An 18,593-nucleotide genomic window follows, 5' to 3' on the forward strand; every position below is an offset into this window, starting at 1 on the left:
TATCTTTTAATTTATCAGATTCTTTTACAAAAATAATCCCAATGTTAAAATCTTAAACCTGGCTCTATATCCCTACACGTCCATAACAAACTGATTTTAACAGATTAATTAGTAGCCATACAGACAGAAACATGCTTGTGATAAAACAAGATCTTTATTTTCTTCTGTTGATTTTGTGTTGTCATTCTGTGAGTTTGGGGCTGAAAATTTAAAATTTTAGGTCAAGTGAGAACTACATACATAAGAACATAAATATACAAGCAGTATGTAAACTAAGCCAATCACCAATATTAGACATTAGAATGTCCCTGAATTAAATAGTCTTTTTTTTCAGTAAGGGACAGTGAGGCTCTTCCTGACTACTTCCAGGAGTTTGTCATGTCTGAATGCGTAACTGACAACCAACAGGAGGCGAGAGAATTCAGCACTAGTGAACAAGGCAGCTGTAACTCTACCAACTAAAAAACATCCAGACCCTAGTCCCACTGCAAACACAAACACACCTACAGTGGCATTACATATTCCCAAGCGCATTCATTTCACATTTAATACTTTGAGCCAACATTCATGCTATTCAACACGAGCAGATCAATACCCTCAGCACCATGAATACCCAGATACACTTGCATCCACACACACACACACACACACACACACACATTCTGTAATGCATCTGAATGGACTAGGTCTTATAAACTTAGGCATGATGTAATTCTGATGTAAAGCGAGTCCTCTCAGTCTCTACAGTCACAGCTCCAGGAAGTCTCTGTCCAGGTCCCTGTAGGCTTCATCAATGTAGGAGGCAATAGCACAGCGTGAGCTTCTTCCAGAGCCCAGCAGCACTGAGACCGTCTCCTTCCAGTAGGTGAAGGGAATACAAGAGCTCTGTTTTTGGAAAGAGATAGAAAAGTTTATGCCTTAAGAGCTCACAATTGTGAGAGGATATCTGTGTATGGTCAATAGAGCAGACTCACGTTCTCCAGGCAGGTGCTGTCCTTGTCCTTGTTGAGGTAGTGGTGCTGCCAGAAGCGCAGCAGGTTGTGGAAGTTGTTGAGCAGGCAGCCGGGGTATTTCTCTGTGTATTCCTTCTCTTGCAGAGCGCTCAGATAGAAAGGCAACTTATCCCGCCTCCGCGCCAGCATCAGAATCACCAGACTGGTGTTCAGACAGCTCACATTCTCCTGTGAATCAGTTTTAAGGGTCAATAGTATATAATTATTTTTTTTATCATGAAGACATTTAGAATGTTCATGTGTTATTATACTGACCATTTTTAAGTTTCAAATTTAAGTTAAAAAAACTTTAACTGAAAAAAAAAAAAAAAAAAAAAAAAAAAATTGAACTGATGAAATGTTATTACAGCATAACGTATAAAAAAAAATAAAATACTTACTTTACTTTGTAAAAAGAATATTCACAAACAAAGCATTTTACATAAATTTTCAAGGTGGCCCCTGTGAAGTGTCAGCCACTCAATCGCGCAGGAACAATTACTGCAAAATGTAGATCTTCGTGCAGGTGTGAAGGACTTCAGCTGCACCTGAATAAAATGCATACACCTCTCTTGCTACTGCTCATGTGCCAGTGATTATCCCTCCCTGTGTCAATACTGGCACTCATGCTGTAGGCTGCCGACCCCTGACACACACACACACAAAAACAAAATCGTATAACTTGCCTGAGTGAGGGTTTGGACATTGATGATGCTGGTCAGTCTGAAAAGGAAGGACAACCTGTTTTCCACTTGAGCCATGTAGGACAAGAGGCGACACTCTGAAAACACTTCAGCCACTGAGAAAGAGACAAAGAAACACATTTTTTAACACTCTTTAACACTCTCATCCATCTCTCAATTAACTGTTCAGCTATTTGAGTCAAACCTTTCACATCTTTCGTCTGGCTCTCAAAGCGGTCCAGAGACAGGACGATACATCGCACCAGCATGTTAGAGTCTACCAGAGAACTGTTGATCTGAGTCAGGAACATCTGAAACTGAGGTGTTAAAAGGGAGGAAGACAGATTTGAGATCTACTAGATCATTTCAGTGTGAAAAATCACAAAGGATCTGACTGTAAACCCACCTTCTCCTCTGTGTTGACATATTTGTTAAATCTTTTGAAGGCATCAATGTTGAACTTCATAAGCTCACCAAGTAGGTCAAAGTAGCTCTGAAGGACGTCATGTGACTTGCAGCCACTGTCGACGATGCAATATAGAATATGCTGAAAGAAGAGAATTATGAGATGACTTAATAGTCCTATAACTGCACACTACCATTCAAAAGTTTGGGGCTGGTTAAGATTTTTAAAGTTATTGAATACTAGTCCAGTTTGAAATAAACTGAACTGTTTTCTATTTTAATATATTTTAAAATGTCATTTATTCCTGTAATTAATTTTCAGAAGCTGTTACTCCAGTGTTCAGTGTTACACAATCCTTCAGAAATCAGTCTAATATGCTGATTTGCGGCTCAAAAAACATTTCTTATTATTATCAATGTTGAAAACAGCTTTGCTGCTTCACATTTTTGTGGAAACTGTGATACATTGTTTTTCAGGATTTTTAGATGAATAGAACAATAAAAAACAGCATTTATTAGAAATAAGTATTTTGTAACATCTTCAGTATCACTTTTGAACAATTTAATGTATCCTTGCTAAATGAAAGTATTATTCATTACAAGAAAAAAATAAAATAAGATACTGAACGCAAATTTTTAAATGGCAGTGTATGTTTACGCAGGCAATGTAATGCATTATTTTGCTCACCTCTAACAAGCCTCTTCTGAGAAGAAACACTTGATCAGCATATGATGGCGTTCCTCTCAGAAAACTCTCCACGGCTCTTGCCTGCCAGAACCTGAAGTGAGACATGGAGAAATGTCAAACTCAACACACAAGATGTCTATTACGAAATGAAGAGGTCTGTAAGTGTAAGATGTAACTAAAGTTCTCACCTGAATGAAGAATCAATTGGCTCTTTCTTCATGACTGAGATTAACCGTGTAAGAAGACCCTTTTTACCGTCACAGACAAGGCTCCTGTAAACCAATTGACCAATTAATATAAACCAATTAATGAGCAGTTCAAAACTTTAAAATACAGAAGAACATAAGCAATATGATATGAAAAGCATCCCATGCCTGTCTGTGTTATTCAGTGCCTCCATTTCAAAGATGTTTGCATTCAGGTAGATGTCACTCAGTTCATTCAGTTCCTGTCCACTTAGAAGAAGGTATTTATTCCTGTGAACAATAAAGAAAAAGTTTCCTACCAAACCAGTGGATTTTTCAGTTTTAGCATTTCCTTGCATCTCTTTGTGATACTCACTCATGGTGGTCACTGAAGCTCTGCAGCAGCCTGAGGAACTGGATCTTGAAAGAGATCTCCTGATTTAGAGGGGAAAAGAGCTGTATTCTCCCACTGTAACCATCCATATGTAAGAGTCTTTTAAATAATTCAGAGTAATAAAGGGCTGCTTCTTACTGGACTGCAGTCACAGTTCTGGTTCTGCCGATGTAAGACGTGACCAGAAGGCTGCCTTCTCCAGATCAGCTTATCAAACAGGTTGTTGAGACCTGGAATTAACTTGAACTCTGCCAACATTCTGTGAACCTGTGTAAAAATCCATGAAAAAAGCTTCAAAATATCTTTCAAAAGTTAAGCGTCAGTATCATTGGTTTTAATTTTGAGAGACATTAACGATGCTGTTCATTCTTTCCAAGAATCCTTGACCAAAAAGCATAACGGTTTCAAGTAAAATATTAATTAGCACAACTGTTTTCAACACTGATAAATATAAACAATGTTTCCTGAGCAAATCAGCAAATTAGGATGATGACACTGAAGACTGCACAAAGACATTTACAATGGAATGTCATAATAATGAAAATTCAGCTTTGATACCAAAGGTATAAATTACTTTTTATAAATATTTAAATAGAAAACAGTTACTTTAAATTGTAATTTTCCATAATATTACTGTTTTACTAATATATATATTACTGTTTTATATATATATATATATATATATATATATATATATATATATATATATATATATATATACACAGACACACACACAAAAAAAATCAAACTCTACATAAACATACTGGTCAACATTATGAAGTGCCTAGTCAGTTAACTAGTAGATCATCCTGACTCATTCCACGTCACATGTATTCAAATTCACAGTCACTTCAATCCCATCACATTACCTGATTTCTCTGTCGGCCCATAAGCAGCACACACAGCACATAGAGAACCTCCACTTTGTACATGATCTCGTGTACGATCTTCATAGACTGGGGCAGCCTGTGTCTGAGCGGACTAGAGGACAGGGAGCTCTCATCAGATGACTCTGAAAGACAGCAAATCAAGACTTGGTGAGAACAAATAATGCAGCTAATGGAAATACCAGAGCAGGAAAGAGAGGAGGACCTCACCTGTACTGCTCTGCTCTGCTTCCTCAATTGCTAACTGCATGAGAGCATCCAGAACCAATGCATTGTCAAGCCAACTGTGCCAGTCCTCCAGCTCCAGTCGGGCAGAGGCATCCGCCGCCTCTATAACTTTCCGTGTGGCAAGCTTACAAAGACGCTCAATAAAGCCTGGGATATTCACCAGAGTCACTGAGGAAAGATCACATAACGCTGTAAAATGTATAGTGCTATTTTACATTTTGTGTGGATTCACTGCAGTTGTGTTTTCTAACCCTGGTTGCTCTCGGCACGTGATGGGCATATGCTGGTCTTTTGCTGGGTACTGCGGGCCAGGAGAGTGTGTTTGTCATCTACACCCACATCTGGCTCTGATATGGTGACTGAGAGGATACGACAGAAGTTGGCCAGCTGCTGCTGGTTGAAGCTCTGGACCAGACTGGCCAAGTTGGGAATTTCTTCAAGCTGGATGATTTCCTAAGATTAATCACCAAAAAAGTGTTTTATTTAAGGTTCAGATAACATTCCTAAAAAACACACAAAAAACACTTTTAATACATTTTAAAATGTAAATTATTTCTGCAATGGAACACTGAAATTTAAACATCATTACACCAGTCTCCAATGTCAGAAATCCTTCTGAAATAATTCTAATATGCAGATTTGATGCTGAATTTCTTATCAATTTTGAAAACATTTGTGTTGTTTTTATTTTTTGTGGAAAACTGATACATATTATAGTATATGTATCAGCATCCACAATTTGTATTATTATTTTTTTAAATATTAAATAATATTAAATATAAATATATTAAACATTAAATATTAGTTTTTCCACCAAAAATAAATTTCCATGATATCAGTATTTAAAATAAAAATCACTTGTAACAAAAGTTCTTACTATCACTTTTGATCTATTTAATGCATCCTTTTTATGAAAAGTTATTTGTTCAAAACATTATTATACTGAACCCAAACAGTGTATATGCTTTGGCTTTTACCTTTCGAACACCCAGAATGTCCTCAATAAGAGTGGCAGTTTGTAAGAAAACCTTTTTATTGGACATGAGAGTGAACAGGAACGTGACGAAATCCTCCCTCGCTGCAAGGCTTTTTGTAACGCCCTCTGTCTATCAGACAAATGCAGAGGCTGTTACTCATAAGAAAACAAGCTAAATAATTCATAATTATTATTTGAGTCCTTCCGGAGTCATACATATTGTTTTATACTTACACATATACAGCAGTTGTACAGAACGCTTAGACAATCCTTGATGAGATCGTCACTCACTGAAAATAATGAAGCAAACCTTTAATGACAGGGACAGCATTACTGAAATTTATGCTGTTAATAACATTATTTCTGTTATTAAATTATGGAAATAAAGAAGCTTGGATTTATTATTTAAATAAGCTTACATATGGGTAGGTCTCCCTGTACTGTGAGCGTTGGCCGCATCATAATCTCTACAAATAACTGTAAATGAATGACAAAAGCATAGTAAGTAACTAACAAATCTGCAATTATGATAATTATGGTACCAGCCAAACTGGTTCGTTTCTAATTAAAATATTCTGATTCCAAGTTGGTACACTACAGTTTCTGATGTTTTTTCCACACTGCAAAAGCGGAATAAGAAGACAAAGCTTAGGACATGTAACACAGCGCTTAATGAGAAGCTCTTGCCACTTAAATTCTTGTGAGTATCAATGTCATAATAAAATAAAATATTTTGCTGATGGATAAAAACAGAGCATGCTGGTAAATTTCACGATGGATTGATGGGGAACTCAGTCAATCAAAGTAACAATTGTTTGTAGCATAAACTCTGCTTTGACTATATTTTTAAAAGTGTTCATTTCTAAATCTACAGCTACTGATCTGTTTAATATCAGAAAATAACTGCATTAATATACATTTAAAATCATTTTATTATGCCGATTTGGTGCTTAAGAAACTTAATCTATGTTGAAAACGTTAAGCTGTTTAAACATTTTTGTGGAAACTGACACATTTTGTTCAGGATTCTTTGGTGAACAAAGTTCAAACAGCATTTATTTGAAATAATATATATATTTTTTACTATTTTCAATGTGTTTACTGTCAATTTTGAACAATTTAATGATTAATTTAATGCTGCGTTTGACACTATCGACCACAACATTCTTTTGAGTAGACTACAAAATTATGTTGGCATTAGTGGAATTGCATTGGCATGGTTCAAATCTTACTTATCTGACCATCATCAATTCATAGCAGTGAATGACGAGGTATCATATCAATCACAAATACATTATGGAGTACCACAAAGCTCAGTACAAGGACCGCTGCTTTTCGCGCTCCTCGCTGAGTATTCCTTTAACTCAAAAAAGCTTGTACAATAGTGTACATTTTTAAAGGCTCTCAGAGCTCTTGATCAAGCATAACTCAAAACTACATTCAAGAGGAATAAGTATAATTATTTACATTAATGCCTTCCATCTGAATACAATTAAAATGATTTTGATCAAGGAGTAATATTTAACAACAAAAAAACTCACATCAACTCCTCCAAACAAGTCAAACGTATATGTATTTGGAGAAATCGACTCCTGTGGTGTTTTGCGCTCCTCTGTGATAAATGACATAGCCTCCATAGACAGCAATGATGACAGTTCCTGCACAATCACAAAACAACTCACTTAACATCTGATAGCAAAGTATACAAATGTATTTGAGGCAATGCATTTTGTGTGAACAGACAAGGACGTCTTGAATACCATGACCATGCTGTGAATCTTCGAGAGGTCGCTGTTAGGATGGCTGCTCTCATGAAGTCTCCTCAATAACACTGGTATCCCCTGCCATTGAGCTCTTTTATCTCTCTCTTCCAGCAGAGCCACAGGAAACTGCATTTGACAACACAATCACAACACTTGTCAAGCACTGCAAATAAGACAAGCAGGTCAGACACTATATTATTATTACTCTTCTTATTACCATTGATTATTTTAGCACTCAAGCAAGTGATATTGGCTAAATGCTGTATATTTTTGTTTGAGACTTATTTTATATTCATGGCTCTTCAGGCCCTCGTATGTAAACAGTGTCTTAGAAACGCTTTGGAGGCGGTTTAGACCGTCATATAATTTAAGATCTCACCTGAGACCCTCTAGTCAACCCAACACCCGTGATTTGGCCTTGTCGGATTTTATTAAAAATGTTTTTGCATGAATTTCCTCTGCTTGTTTGGGTCCGTGAAAACCCAGAGCTCCTCGTCGCCATTGCTGTTCCTCTGACGATGTGACGTTGAGAAGTTTGCACGAACCTAGAGAGGAGGACAGAGTTAATACTGCTCCCTACTGGACTGGCGTGGAAACCACAACCAGTGGCGCACATGCTACTGACCCCTAATGAATTACAGCTGTGCAACTCATAGACGACTCTGGGTGAGAACCAGAAAGGCGTAAGTAACATTTCACCAACTTCACAGGAGAGCCTAAACCATTTTTTATTTTCTATGGATGTCAGTTTGCCAGTGGAAAGAGTTTTCATTTGATATAAATATCTCCATTTCACCAAAAATATCACAAACGCACGTCTGGTTCTCACCCCTCGATTTGATGTGCATGTCTATTTCTGAGACTTTATTGGCAAAACATGTGATTTTATATTCAAACGTTCAAAATATAAAATATATATATATATTATTTTGTCTCAGAAAGGCATTAAGACATATAAAATCATGTATATGGGCATAAACCACATATTCATAAACATCCCTTCCTTATGATTTTTAAACCTAATGCATGTACTATTTAATCAAAAAATAAAAAACTTAATGTACATTTTAACTTATGAACAACAACAATAATGAAATAATAATAATTATTATTATTATCGATTTGGAACATTTTTAAACTACAAGCATTTAGGCTTGTAATGTACAGTAATGTAAGTCATTGACTATTTTTAAAAGAGAAATATGCGTATATCTTTTAAACCATTAAGCTATTGCAATTGTTACGAACTTGTCACGTGAACTTAAAAATAACATAAAATAACAAACTCTTTCTGTGTAATTTTTTTCTATTATATCATTTAAATAAATTAAATCTCACACACACATCAATAACAAATACTACTTCTAATAAAAATAATAATTCAAACAATAATTCATGCTTCATCTCTGAAGCATATACTATTTAATCAAAGTTTTTTAAACTTAAATTAATAATAACTTATAATTAACAACAACAACAATAATTATAATAATATCATAACAATAATAATAGATTTTTAATATTTTTAAACTAGTGAACAGCAAGCATTTAGGGTTGTAATGTACAGTAATGTAAGTCACTTATATATTTATATATATGCTTATATATTTGAAATCATTAACCTACTGCAATTGTTATGAACAGACCTGAATAAACACAGCAAGAGTCCATACATAGTATATTTGCCTCTGCTGGATTTGGATCACATTTGGTGAGTTTACATTTTATTTAGTTTATGATTTGAATAGTTATAAAAACAAAATTTGAACCATAAAATACAACAGCATAACACTTTATCACATCAAACGCTGTGAATATAACATGATTTTAACAAGGGAATGAAAATGAATCTTATTATTTTATCAAAATCTAAATAATAATTTTAGAAAAGTTTTTGTTACAGAAAATATCTCACAGAACATTACAAGACTGGTAATGAGAATATGACTTTTCCCAAGGCTGTTCTTCTTTTGCCCTGAGGAAAAGCATGGTGTGTCTCAAGGCTTAGAAAAGTCTGAATGAGTGCCTTCATTTCTCAGCTCTGGACTTCAGCCATAGTCAGTTTACTTAGTATTTTTACTTCCTGGCATTTTCCATCTTTAAGTTTTAGCAAAAGCAGATTTGTTAAACCTCTTGTGCTTACAAAAAAAAAACAGAGTTGTATCTTAAACCCTCCAATGAACATCAAACAATTATTTTTATTATGTTTTTATCATATAATTGAAAGTATAATAAAAAATGAATAACATATAGAACATTATTTTTACATAAATATATTAATAATAATATATTATTTAAAATATTTTAACATGTTACGTGAAATGTTTATAAACATTAATAATAATAATGTTTTTATCATATAATCATATGATAAATCATTTATTAAATGGTTTTCTCTATTTCATTCCTGATATTCCTGGGACAACTCCATGTTTAAAGGAGGACTCTTTTACCTCACCGGCGTCTGCCAGGCATTTGCCAGTAAGTGCTTCAACCTAATTTGCTTTATTACTCGAGGTTACCGTCTTCAGCCCAAGCCAAACACTCATTTCAGTTGCTCTGAAGTCGAGGAAAAATAATCTGAAATGTTCTGTCCTCAGGCCTCAACGCCGTGCTCATTTACACTCTGCACAATAAAGAAATCCTTCAGGACTTGCAGGAGTTGAGCTCGGGACACTTCGGCTACTGCTTTTACTTGGCGTGGGTTTGTGTACCTCTGCTCCTGTGCAGTGGAATCATGTACATCCAAATTTTTGTAAACAAATTCGATTGTCATTAATGTCTGATTTCAATTTCATTACTGTGTGAAAATATTCCTCACAAATACAGTGCCAGACGGTGACTCCACAGACCGTGGGAGTGCATGACAAACTCATGACTGATATCAGCATCTGGTGGTGACATACTCTCAAACGGTCCAAAAAAATAAAGTGCTCTCCAATGCCAGACAAAGGGGTTTAATATCAGGTTCATCACAGCTCACAAATCACACAATATCTCCAGAATTATAGTCATCTTCTGCATAGAATACAAGAAGGCCACTGATATGTTCACCAGCAGCAGTGTCCAAAATTGAAGTTGGCTCTTAATCAACCAATTCACAATTTAATTCTTTAATAACCAGGCAAAATATAATAATGATAATAAAAAAAATCAATATAGCGTGACAACCTAAATAACAAAAAGCCTCAAAATATCATAAAAGAGATTGTTTTGTAATAAAATAAGAAGAGAAAAGTTTTGATCGACAGTTGAGGTTGATCTTGGTCATGGGGCTAGAATATAAGGCTACTTTAGTTTTAATGACAGTTCTGAGAAATGTTCAGAGATGAATCACAGAACGAAGAGTAAAACAGAGAAGGAGGTAAAGCAAAGCAGCATAAAGCTGCTAGACAGACACCGAGGTAAAAGGATGTCAAAACTCTTCAGAAAGCTCTTTATTTCAAATCTGAATATGTTCAGCAGTTATTCTAAAACTTGTTAGTTCTTCTCTTCGGTTCCTCTCTCCCTCTCTTTAACTGTATCACAGAGTGATTGCTTCCCCTTCATCTCCATTTTGCTTTATCAGAAACACCCACCTCCCCAAAACTGTCACAGAGGAATAACATATCACTAAAGAAAACAAAATTAAGTAGTTAGAAGTCCTTTCAGTCCCGGTCTCCAGCTCCAGAGTGCTTTAATAAAGCCAGGCCACCGGTCACTTTAGCCGCTGCACAATGACAGCGTTCAGCAGGTTGGCTTCCTTCAGCGTCTGGCTCTCGTCCGTCAGCTCCTTGTTGGGGAAAGTCGTCATGAGAACGAACTCGGTGCCAGCTAAAGCTGGGCGAGCGCTGGCCACAAACTGACGCACATCAGACACCCTGAGATGGAGAAATATGGAATAAGAGGAAGATTTTCATGATATAGGGTTATTTTCAATGCATTTTCATTGCGCTTTTACCTGTGGGTGTGGTTGAACTTCTGCACCAGCCGGCCTCCGTCGGCCAGTCTGATCTGGATGCTAGTGACAGGTTGAGAGCTGTCCACACTGATGGAAGCACCAGCCTCAGCTTCGTTGGTGGCCTGGTCCTGCGGGCTTCTCTGGAGCGACACCAACTCTGGAGTGGCACTGGGGAGGTTAGAGTGAAATAAGGACAATAACGTTTGAAAAGTTCAGCCACATGCAAAGATATAACATATAATGATGAAGCAATATGAAGATCACAGTGTACAATTGATTGTTGGATATTCAAAGTAGTCATGAATCTAAACAAGCCGCCATATGATTTAAAAAAAATTAAATAATTAAATTGTGATATGGATTAGTGCAATTATCAAATCACAGAGGCTGTGATTTAATTAAACATATGCATCTACTCAAACTTGTTATGAGTAGCCCTTATAAACCCTGCGGTTTTCTATTCAAATAAAATCAAGCCATACTCTAAAATAAAACCATTTTTCTTATTTTTTTTGTTTTACAACAAAATTACAATAGTAATATTTTTATTTTAATAAGTAATATTATTATTATTATTATTATTATTATTATTGTCATATTGACACAATCACACAATGTTGGGCCAACTAGTGCAGCCCTACAAACAAGCAAAACAAACCTGGAGCTTTTATTATTATTAATTATATTAATGGATTTTAAAATGGCAATTTTCAACAAATCGTGAAGCCCTACTATTTCCCTATTGCTATTAACAGCAAATACACAGCACCAACTCCAAGACTATTGATAGTTTTCAGTCATGTGACCGGCTCGAAGACTTGGAGGCCAAAACATCCATAGAACTGCAGCACAAGCGTGTCAATTTTTTATCTGTTTCCCAGCCGTAAATATTTAGATCACCTCTCAAAAGAATAAAACAAAGGTATTTCTGAACAAAATGCAAGTTTTGGCCATTTACAATCCATATTAAGCACCCACGGCAATATTTCAATCATAAACAGTGCAACAAAATGTTGTAAAAACACTTTAAAGTGCCTTAAATATTTAAAACAGTAATATTAAAAGATCAAATTCAGTAATGACCATATTAATGATGCACAGTTTACACAGGCAAGCAGATGAGGCCGGTGTTGTGCCTATTTTCGACTCCCTGCCAAACTATTACCCCCCTCGTTGAAATAGCTACCTAATTGCTTAATCCTAACCCCACCCCTAATCCTAACCCCTTCCCCACGCCTAACTCTAAACCTACCAATACTAGGGGGTAATAATCTGGCGGGGGTCAGAATGCGGCACTACACCGGGAACATGAACGCAATCCGCTAAACGGTTCAGTGTTTTCCGTTTAATGGTTTTCTACGGGAAGCCATTTAATGTGAAACTTCGCACATTGCGTCTATATTCTGGCTTCACCTTCTTGCCTGTACAAAATATACATCATCAATGAGGTGTCCACTGAATCTCGCCTTTTAATATCTGCATTATTACTTGTTGCAATCCGCGTAAAAATAGCTGACGGTCAGTGCAGCTAAGCTTCGTTTTGCCCTCCAGGTGGGCATTCCTTTGAGGGTGTGACGTCACGTGAAAACTATCAATAGAAATAAAGACAGAGGCTGCGTCCGAAATCGCATACTTCCCTACTATATAGTATGCGAAAAACAGTATGCGAGGCGAGTAGTATGTCCGAATTCATAGTATTCGAAAAACAGTAGGCGAGAATTACCCGGATGACCTACTACTTCCGCCCGAATTCTGTAGTAGGCATACTACAGACACTTTACTATCCCATGAGGCCACGGGAGAGGAGGCGTCATATTCGAAAAATGGCGGAAAACGGCGACGCAGCTGTTTTCAAGTGCAAGTACCTCAAGGAAAAACGTTGTTCATTGGGGTTAAATTGCACTTGTTTAAAATAATCAAAGTATACGGCTGACTTATTAAAGCTTAAACGTTGTAAATCGATGAAATTACTTCATGAACATGGCGGGTGTAGTAAGTCCGAATTCCATTCATACTACCCTCATTCATACTATATAGAACGTACGGTCGAGAAGTACGTTTGAATTCAAATGTAGTACCTACACAAGTAGTATGCGATTTCGGACGCAGCCAGAAAGTGCAACGTGAGAGTCCCGCCTTCTAAATAAAAGAGCCAATCGTTGATTGGTAAAGTCACTGCAGCAGCCGTTAGAAGCTCCGGTTCCCATAGAAACCTGGGGCTGGACCAGCAGCTGCACGTGCGCAGTCATAAGCGCGTTGGAGCTACGCATGCTCCAACCAGAAAAATAAGCTTTTTAAACGCTATTTGAGGATAAGAAACAACATTCATGGGGAAGTTCATTTCAGATTTTATTGCCGATTTAAAATATGTAAATATTTTAGATATCGTAATTATTGTAAGAACAATTAGTATCACAGCATCAGAAATCAAATGATCTGTTAGAAGCAATACTCCTATCATTATGTATAATAATGTCTTTGTCGTTGTCAGGACTATAAAGTTCCATGCAAAAAAATATTTCACTACTAATATTTCAGTTTCACTACTGAAAGTGAAAGACTAAACAGACGATGTCTAATCACTGTTAATATAAAACAAATTACCCTCTTAACTTTAGAAAACTAAAGACATCGATTGGTTCATTCAGTCAATAAGTTTTCTTGTCCAACAACGAGGCATTAGCCAGACACATGTTTTAGCAAGAGAAACAGTGTAATTAAGTACTTCAGCAGCCCTGAGCTCAGCAGGGAGAAGAAAATGAGGAACGAAGAAAGTTTTCCAACCTGCCAAGTTTCTGTCCTTCTCCAGCAAAGGCCCTGAAAACAAGTTTGGGTTTGTAAAAATCTTCATCCCGATGGTCCTCCATGTCTAGGTTTACCTGTCCACCCCGGAAACGCTGTCTCAATTCCAGAGGAATCTCCCTGCGAGTCAGAAAACAAGAAAGGGGTTCTATTAAGTCTAAATTGCCAATCAGTTAGAAGAGGACTGTCTAATAGCAGTCAACCAATAAGTCAGTATCTAGAGGGCCCAACACAAAACTAAATGTGTTTTAATTTGTGCAAAAAACACAACAAAAAATGTCCGATGATTTTGAAACCGACTTGAAGAGGAACTTTAACTTCAGTTAATTAATTAAAATCTGTAAACTGCCAAAACAACCAAATACCAGTGAATGGGTTCAGAGCTCACCCTCTGCGGATCGACTCCAGGAAGAGAGCGTTCCCAGGATCACTGTAGTTCCTCAGCTCTCCATCATCAAGACTAAAGCCAGTCTTCCAGAGCTTCAGCACCACATGCACCTGCTGGCACAGCACAAATCACTGCAGCAGATCTCTCTACGTCTCAAAGACTTCAGCAGTCACAGGCTAGTGACTCACATCTTGTGCACTGCTGGACTGTCTCCTCTCTCCCGTCACATAAGTCGAATCTTCCTCTGGTGCTGCACCCAATCGATAACCACCACCCCCAAACGGCTTTACAATAAGCAAACAAAGAAAAATGGAGTGACTCAAAATCAGATGAGATACGAGTACACAATAAGCAGGCATATTATCTTTAATTTACAGTATAGTTTATTCAGTAGAGAATCTACCTTGCTGGATTTGCTGGATTCTCCAGGTCCCTTGCCTGGTTTGTCAACAGGAACCGCCCCGTGCTCCTTAGCACCTTTAAACAAGTCCTCAACCAGCTCATTTGAGCTCTTCTTTTTAGGAGGACCAACAATCTGCTGCCCACTGTGTTCTGAACCCCCGGCAAAGAACCTATGTGAGGAAAAGTCAGACATTACTCAATAAAATGAAGCATTAAATGCCATTTGTGAGTAAACTTGGCATTAAAAAAGTGAGAGTACTTATTTAATTATCTAGGCATTGAGAATGTCTTGAACGGTGGCGTTATATTTGATCTAAAACAATTTAAAAACGATATCGTTAATTCTGCTATAATCATCACAATTTTTCCCCATTATCTTTTATTAATTGAAAGACTAAGTTGAATATTTCTACTTTTCCAAATCATGTCAACGCAAGACCATTTGAACAGCAAAAATATAGTGACTAAAAATGGAGAAAAACCTAAAAGACATGGTGTGCAGTCACAGAATATAAAATTACAATTTCCTTTATCAGTGTGTCTACAGATATTAACAAGTTAAATTTAAGACTTTTTGGCCCGGCTTAGACTAAGCCAGGATTAGGCCATTTAAGTAATTTTTATTAATGTACTTTTATGTACTTTTAAGATCAGTCAGTGCAAGTTTCTTTCAGTTGAAACAGCTCAGACGTACATTTTAGTCTAAGATTACGCCTTGTCTATGAAACCGGCGGTTTAATTCCTTTTTAATACCGCCTTATATGAAATTTAAGACCAAACCTCTGATGGAAATCACATTATTTGTGTAATATTATGCACACATAATTCACACATGGTTATTTAATTTGTTAGATATTTTATATATATTGCTGTTAAAATGCTATTTATTATTACGATATACAGCAAACTTTTCATATCAGCAGACAATATCCCATACAAAATATCCCCACAAAAGCACCGCATCACCGAGACTTCTGGTGGTGTAAACAATTTATTCTGAAGCAATATTTTATCTGTATTCTATCAGCTTTTACATTTATCTGCATATTTTTTATATTAACCTTATTAAATGCATCATATTGCATGTCAAATTCTTACAATTGATCAAAAGATTCAATTTACACTAAGGCTGTTACCAAACAAATTAAATAATTTATAGTGCATAATTACAAGTGCAATGAATAATGTTATGGGATTCATGTTTTAAATACAAACTTGAATATACAAATAAGAAATGTTGGGGGGAAAATACATACATTTCCACAAACTAACCCCACCAATAGGTGGCAGTAAGTCAAAACCGATTCGATTCGTGAGAATATTCGGCAATTAGGAAGGGGAAGTGACGTGTGGTCAAGTATGGCGTCCCATACTTGGACTTTGTGCTCTGCATTTAACCCATCCAAGTGCACACACACAGCAGTGAGAAGTGAACAAACACGCACACACACCGTGAACATATACCCGGATCAGTGGGCAGCCAATGCTGCGGTGCCCGAGGAGCAGTTGGGGGTTCGGTGCCTTGCTCAAGGGTCTCACCTCAGTCGTGGTATTGAGGGTGGAGAGAGCGTTGGAAATTCACTAGCTCCCTAGTCATGGTATGTTGCTTTACTACATGTTATAAATTTAAAAAAAAAACTTAACAATTGGAATTTTTACCTCAGTATGTTTCTTCTGTGAGTTTCTTTGTGTCCCGTTCAGCTCTTTTGCTTATTTCATACAAAGAGACCGGCACCACGAACCTAAACACCGCCACCTTTATACCAAATACACTATCCATCAATCGCTGTTTACATTGAATGTAATTAAATCAGAATTATCATCCTCGTGTTTCTATGCTTCACTGGTTATTTTTTGGCACTTAAGTTTTAATCATGCTATTTGTCCGGTCGGGCAAGTAAAATTCTCGAGGCATTTTTCAGTAAACTTGCAATAACCTATTTTAAACTAGCTAGGAGGCTGGTCAGCTAGCTGTAGCATACAGTAACTACAGCGGGGGGGTCTTTCTGTCTAATGATTGTAAACAGTCACTGGAGAAATGTTTGCGGTAATGAGACCGAAAATATTTAAGATCCCATCGAATCTGAATTTAAGATGTTTTAAGGGCCAGCTGCCACCCTGTTTATGCAATCATATACATTTAAACAACAAACCTTGATGCTGAATACAAAGAAAGCTTTATGTACATATTAAAGTCATCATTAAATGGAAATTGTGACAATTTTTTCTTCCTTATCGTTACATATCCAAGAAAAACAACTTCTCAATCCAGAAAAAAAACTATATATATATAGATTGTTGTTGTTTGATAATTGCTGCAATCTCAAATTGTTTATGCAATCTACAGGTTGCTCATTTACATTGTCATTTAGCAGATGCTTTTATGCAAAGCAGCTTAAAAATAAGGGCAAAGGAAGCAATCAAAATCAACAAAAGAGCAATGATACACAAATGCTATAACAAGTCTCAGTTAGATTAACGTTGGAAACGTAGCAAGGTTTATTTTAAATTATATAATAAATAAAAAGAAAATCAATAGAATAGAAAACGAATAGCGCAAGCTAGTGTTAGAGGCCTTTTTTGCTTTTGTTAATTGTATAAATAAAAAGAAAAGAAATAGATAGAATACAAAAAGAATAGAGAAGCTAGTGTTGTTGTTTTTTAAAGAAAAGGAGCAGTTAGTAAATGAATAGAGTGCAAGTCTAAAAGGGGCAAGTTTTTTTATTTTTAAGTCGCAGTAACCTTTTTTTAAATTCAGTGGCAGAAATGGGCTTCCATAGAACAGAGAGTGCTAGTCTAGAGCTCGAGGGTCAAATAAAGATAGAAGAGATGTGTTTTTAGACATGTACGCTTATGTTTTTAGAAGCTTATGCTTAAAATAAACACTGCAATATTCTATTAAAAAAACATTATATGAACACTACATTTCTAATAATGTTCAATAGAAAATATACTGTACTTTCACAGATGAATCACAATTTCTAATAAACACTGCAATATTGATTTACAAGGATAAATTATATTATAATAAAATTCAATTAAAAAATATATTAAATTTCCATTTTGATATCATGGTGACTTTAGCTGTTATTAACTGTAGAGGAATTCAATACCTCTGGCCTTCCTCTTCACCACTGTCATCATCATCTTCATGCATAAGATCTCTAAAGGATGTCACTCTGTGTGCACTGAAATAAAAAGACATTACATTACCCATGTAGCTGATACTGTATAACTGAAAAGCCCAAATATAAGACTTGTGTTACCTTGGCCCCGTGGATCGACTGACAGAGCCAGACTCTGGCTGAGGGAGGGTGGCAATTTCATCATCTCCTCCATCTTCAAAGAAATTAGCTAAAGCAAGCTGAGGACACAGAGGCAAGGGAGCTATCGCTTCATATTAGACAGACACATACTAGGTGAATTACAGAAACAAAACAACCCACGCACACTATCTGCCTTCTGTAACTACATACATCTGATTCATTATATTAACGACTCCAAAATAACACAATTTAACAAAACAAAAACCTCAAACCACGAATGTAAACATTAGTATCACCTGATCAGGCTAACGTTAAAGCTGCTAGCTTAAGACTTCATTTCTACGTAAAATATACCGGCACAGTTTAAAAATCTCTACTTCAATGTAATACTGACTTCCAAGTCCTTAAGTGTGAATCACATCACATATGACTAACCAGATGAACAAATTTAAGATACTCCTGGTGATTTTGATGAAGAGTGACTTGCACATTTCGTTAGCCGGTTGTACAGTTCACTGGATACCAGTGGAGGCCTAAAGTCTGCTAAAACCTCGGCTGCAATGCTTGTGCTTCCCAGCATAATATTTCAGTGAT

General features: G+C 36.4%; 2 protein-coding genes across 5 annotated transcripts in view; both read right to left on the minus strand.

Moving 5' to 3' along the window:
• Positions 1-131: 131 nt before the first annotated feature.
• LOC306860753 (short transient receptor potential channel 4-associated protein-like) lies at positions 132-7,740 on the minus strand. Of its 3 annotated transcripts, none has more exons than XM_079402630.1 (19): positions 7,581-7,740; positions 7,199-7,327; positions 6,980-7,096; positions 5,858-5,915; positions 5,673-5,728; positions 5,440-5,568; positions 4,714-4,915; positions 4,445-4,630; positions 4,217-4,359; positions 3,486-3,614; positions 3,330-3,388; positions 3,143-3,244; positions 2,957-3,040; positions 2,769-2,859; positions 2,082-2,222; positions 1,881-1,992; positions 1,679-1,791; positions 975-1,181; positions 132-885 (listed from the first exon to the last, which is right to left on the minus strand). In XM_079402630.1, exons 1-19 carry the CDS (start codon positions 7,701-7,703, stop codon positions 748-750), a joined length of 2,319 nt encoding a protein of 772 aa, XP_079258756.1. In that variant the 5' UTR covers positions 7,704-7,740; the 3' UTR covers positions 132-747. The 3 variants fall into 3 exon arrangements, 2 of the variants coding, with proteins under 2 accessions (XP_079258756.1, XP_079258757.1); XR_013783412.1 differs by having other exon boundaries at positions 138-885; positions 975-1,638; positions 1,734-1,791; positions 7,581-7,717; XM_079402631.1 differs by lacking the exons at positions 132-885; positions 975-1,181 and adding an exon at positions 1,481-1,573 and having other exon boundaries at positions 1,784-1,791; positions 7,581-7,717.
• Positions 7,741-10,138: 2,398 nt separating this feature from the next.
• LOC306860754 (NSFL1 cofactor p47-like) overlaps positions 10,139-18,593 on the minus strand; it is a 43,217-nt gene continuing 34,762 nt past the window's right edge. Inside the window, exons 3-10 of one of the 2 annotated variants that reach the window (XM_079402634.1) lie at positions 18,000-18,097; positions 17,847-17,921; positions 14,735-14,903; positions 14,520-14,615; positions 14,332-14,441; positions 13,926-14,063; positions 11,142-11,309; positions 10,139-11,061 (exon numbers count right to left, since the gene is read on the minus strand). In XM_079402634.1, coding sequence (XP_079258760.1) covers positions 10,899-11,061; positions 11,142-11,309; positions 13,926-14,063; positions 14,332-14,441; positions 14,520-14,615; positions 14,735-14,903; positions 17,847-17,921; positions 18,000-18,097 — 1,017 coding nt within the window. In that variant the 3' untranslated portion in view covers positions 10,139-10,898. Of the gene's footprint in view, positions 11,062-11,141; positions 11,310-13,925; positions 14,064-14,331; positions 14,445-14,519; positions 14,616-14,734; positions 14,904-17,846; positions 17,922-17,999; positions 18,098-18,593 lie in introns of both variants that reach the window. The other variant, XM_079402633.1, reaches the window with a different exon arrangement.

Source organism: Barbus barbus (genome assembly GCF_936440315.1).
Source record: "Barbus barbus genome assembly, chromosome: 41".
Lineage (NCBI taxonomy): Eukaryota > Metazoa > Chordata > Actinopteri > Cypriniformes > Cyprinidae > Barbus > Barbus barbus.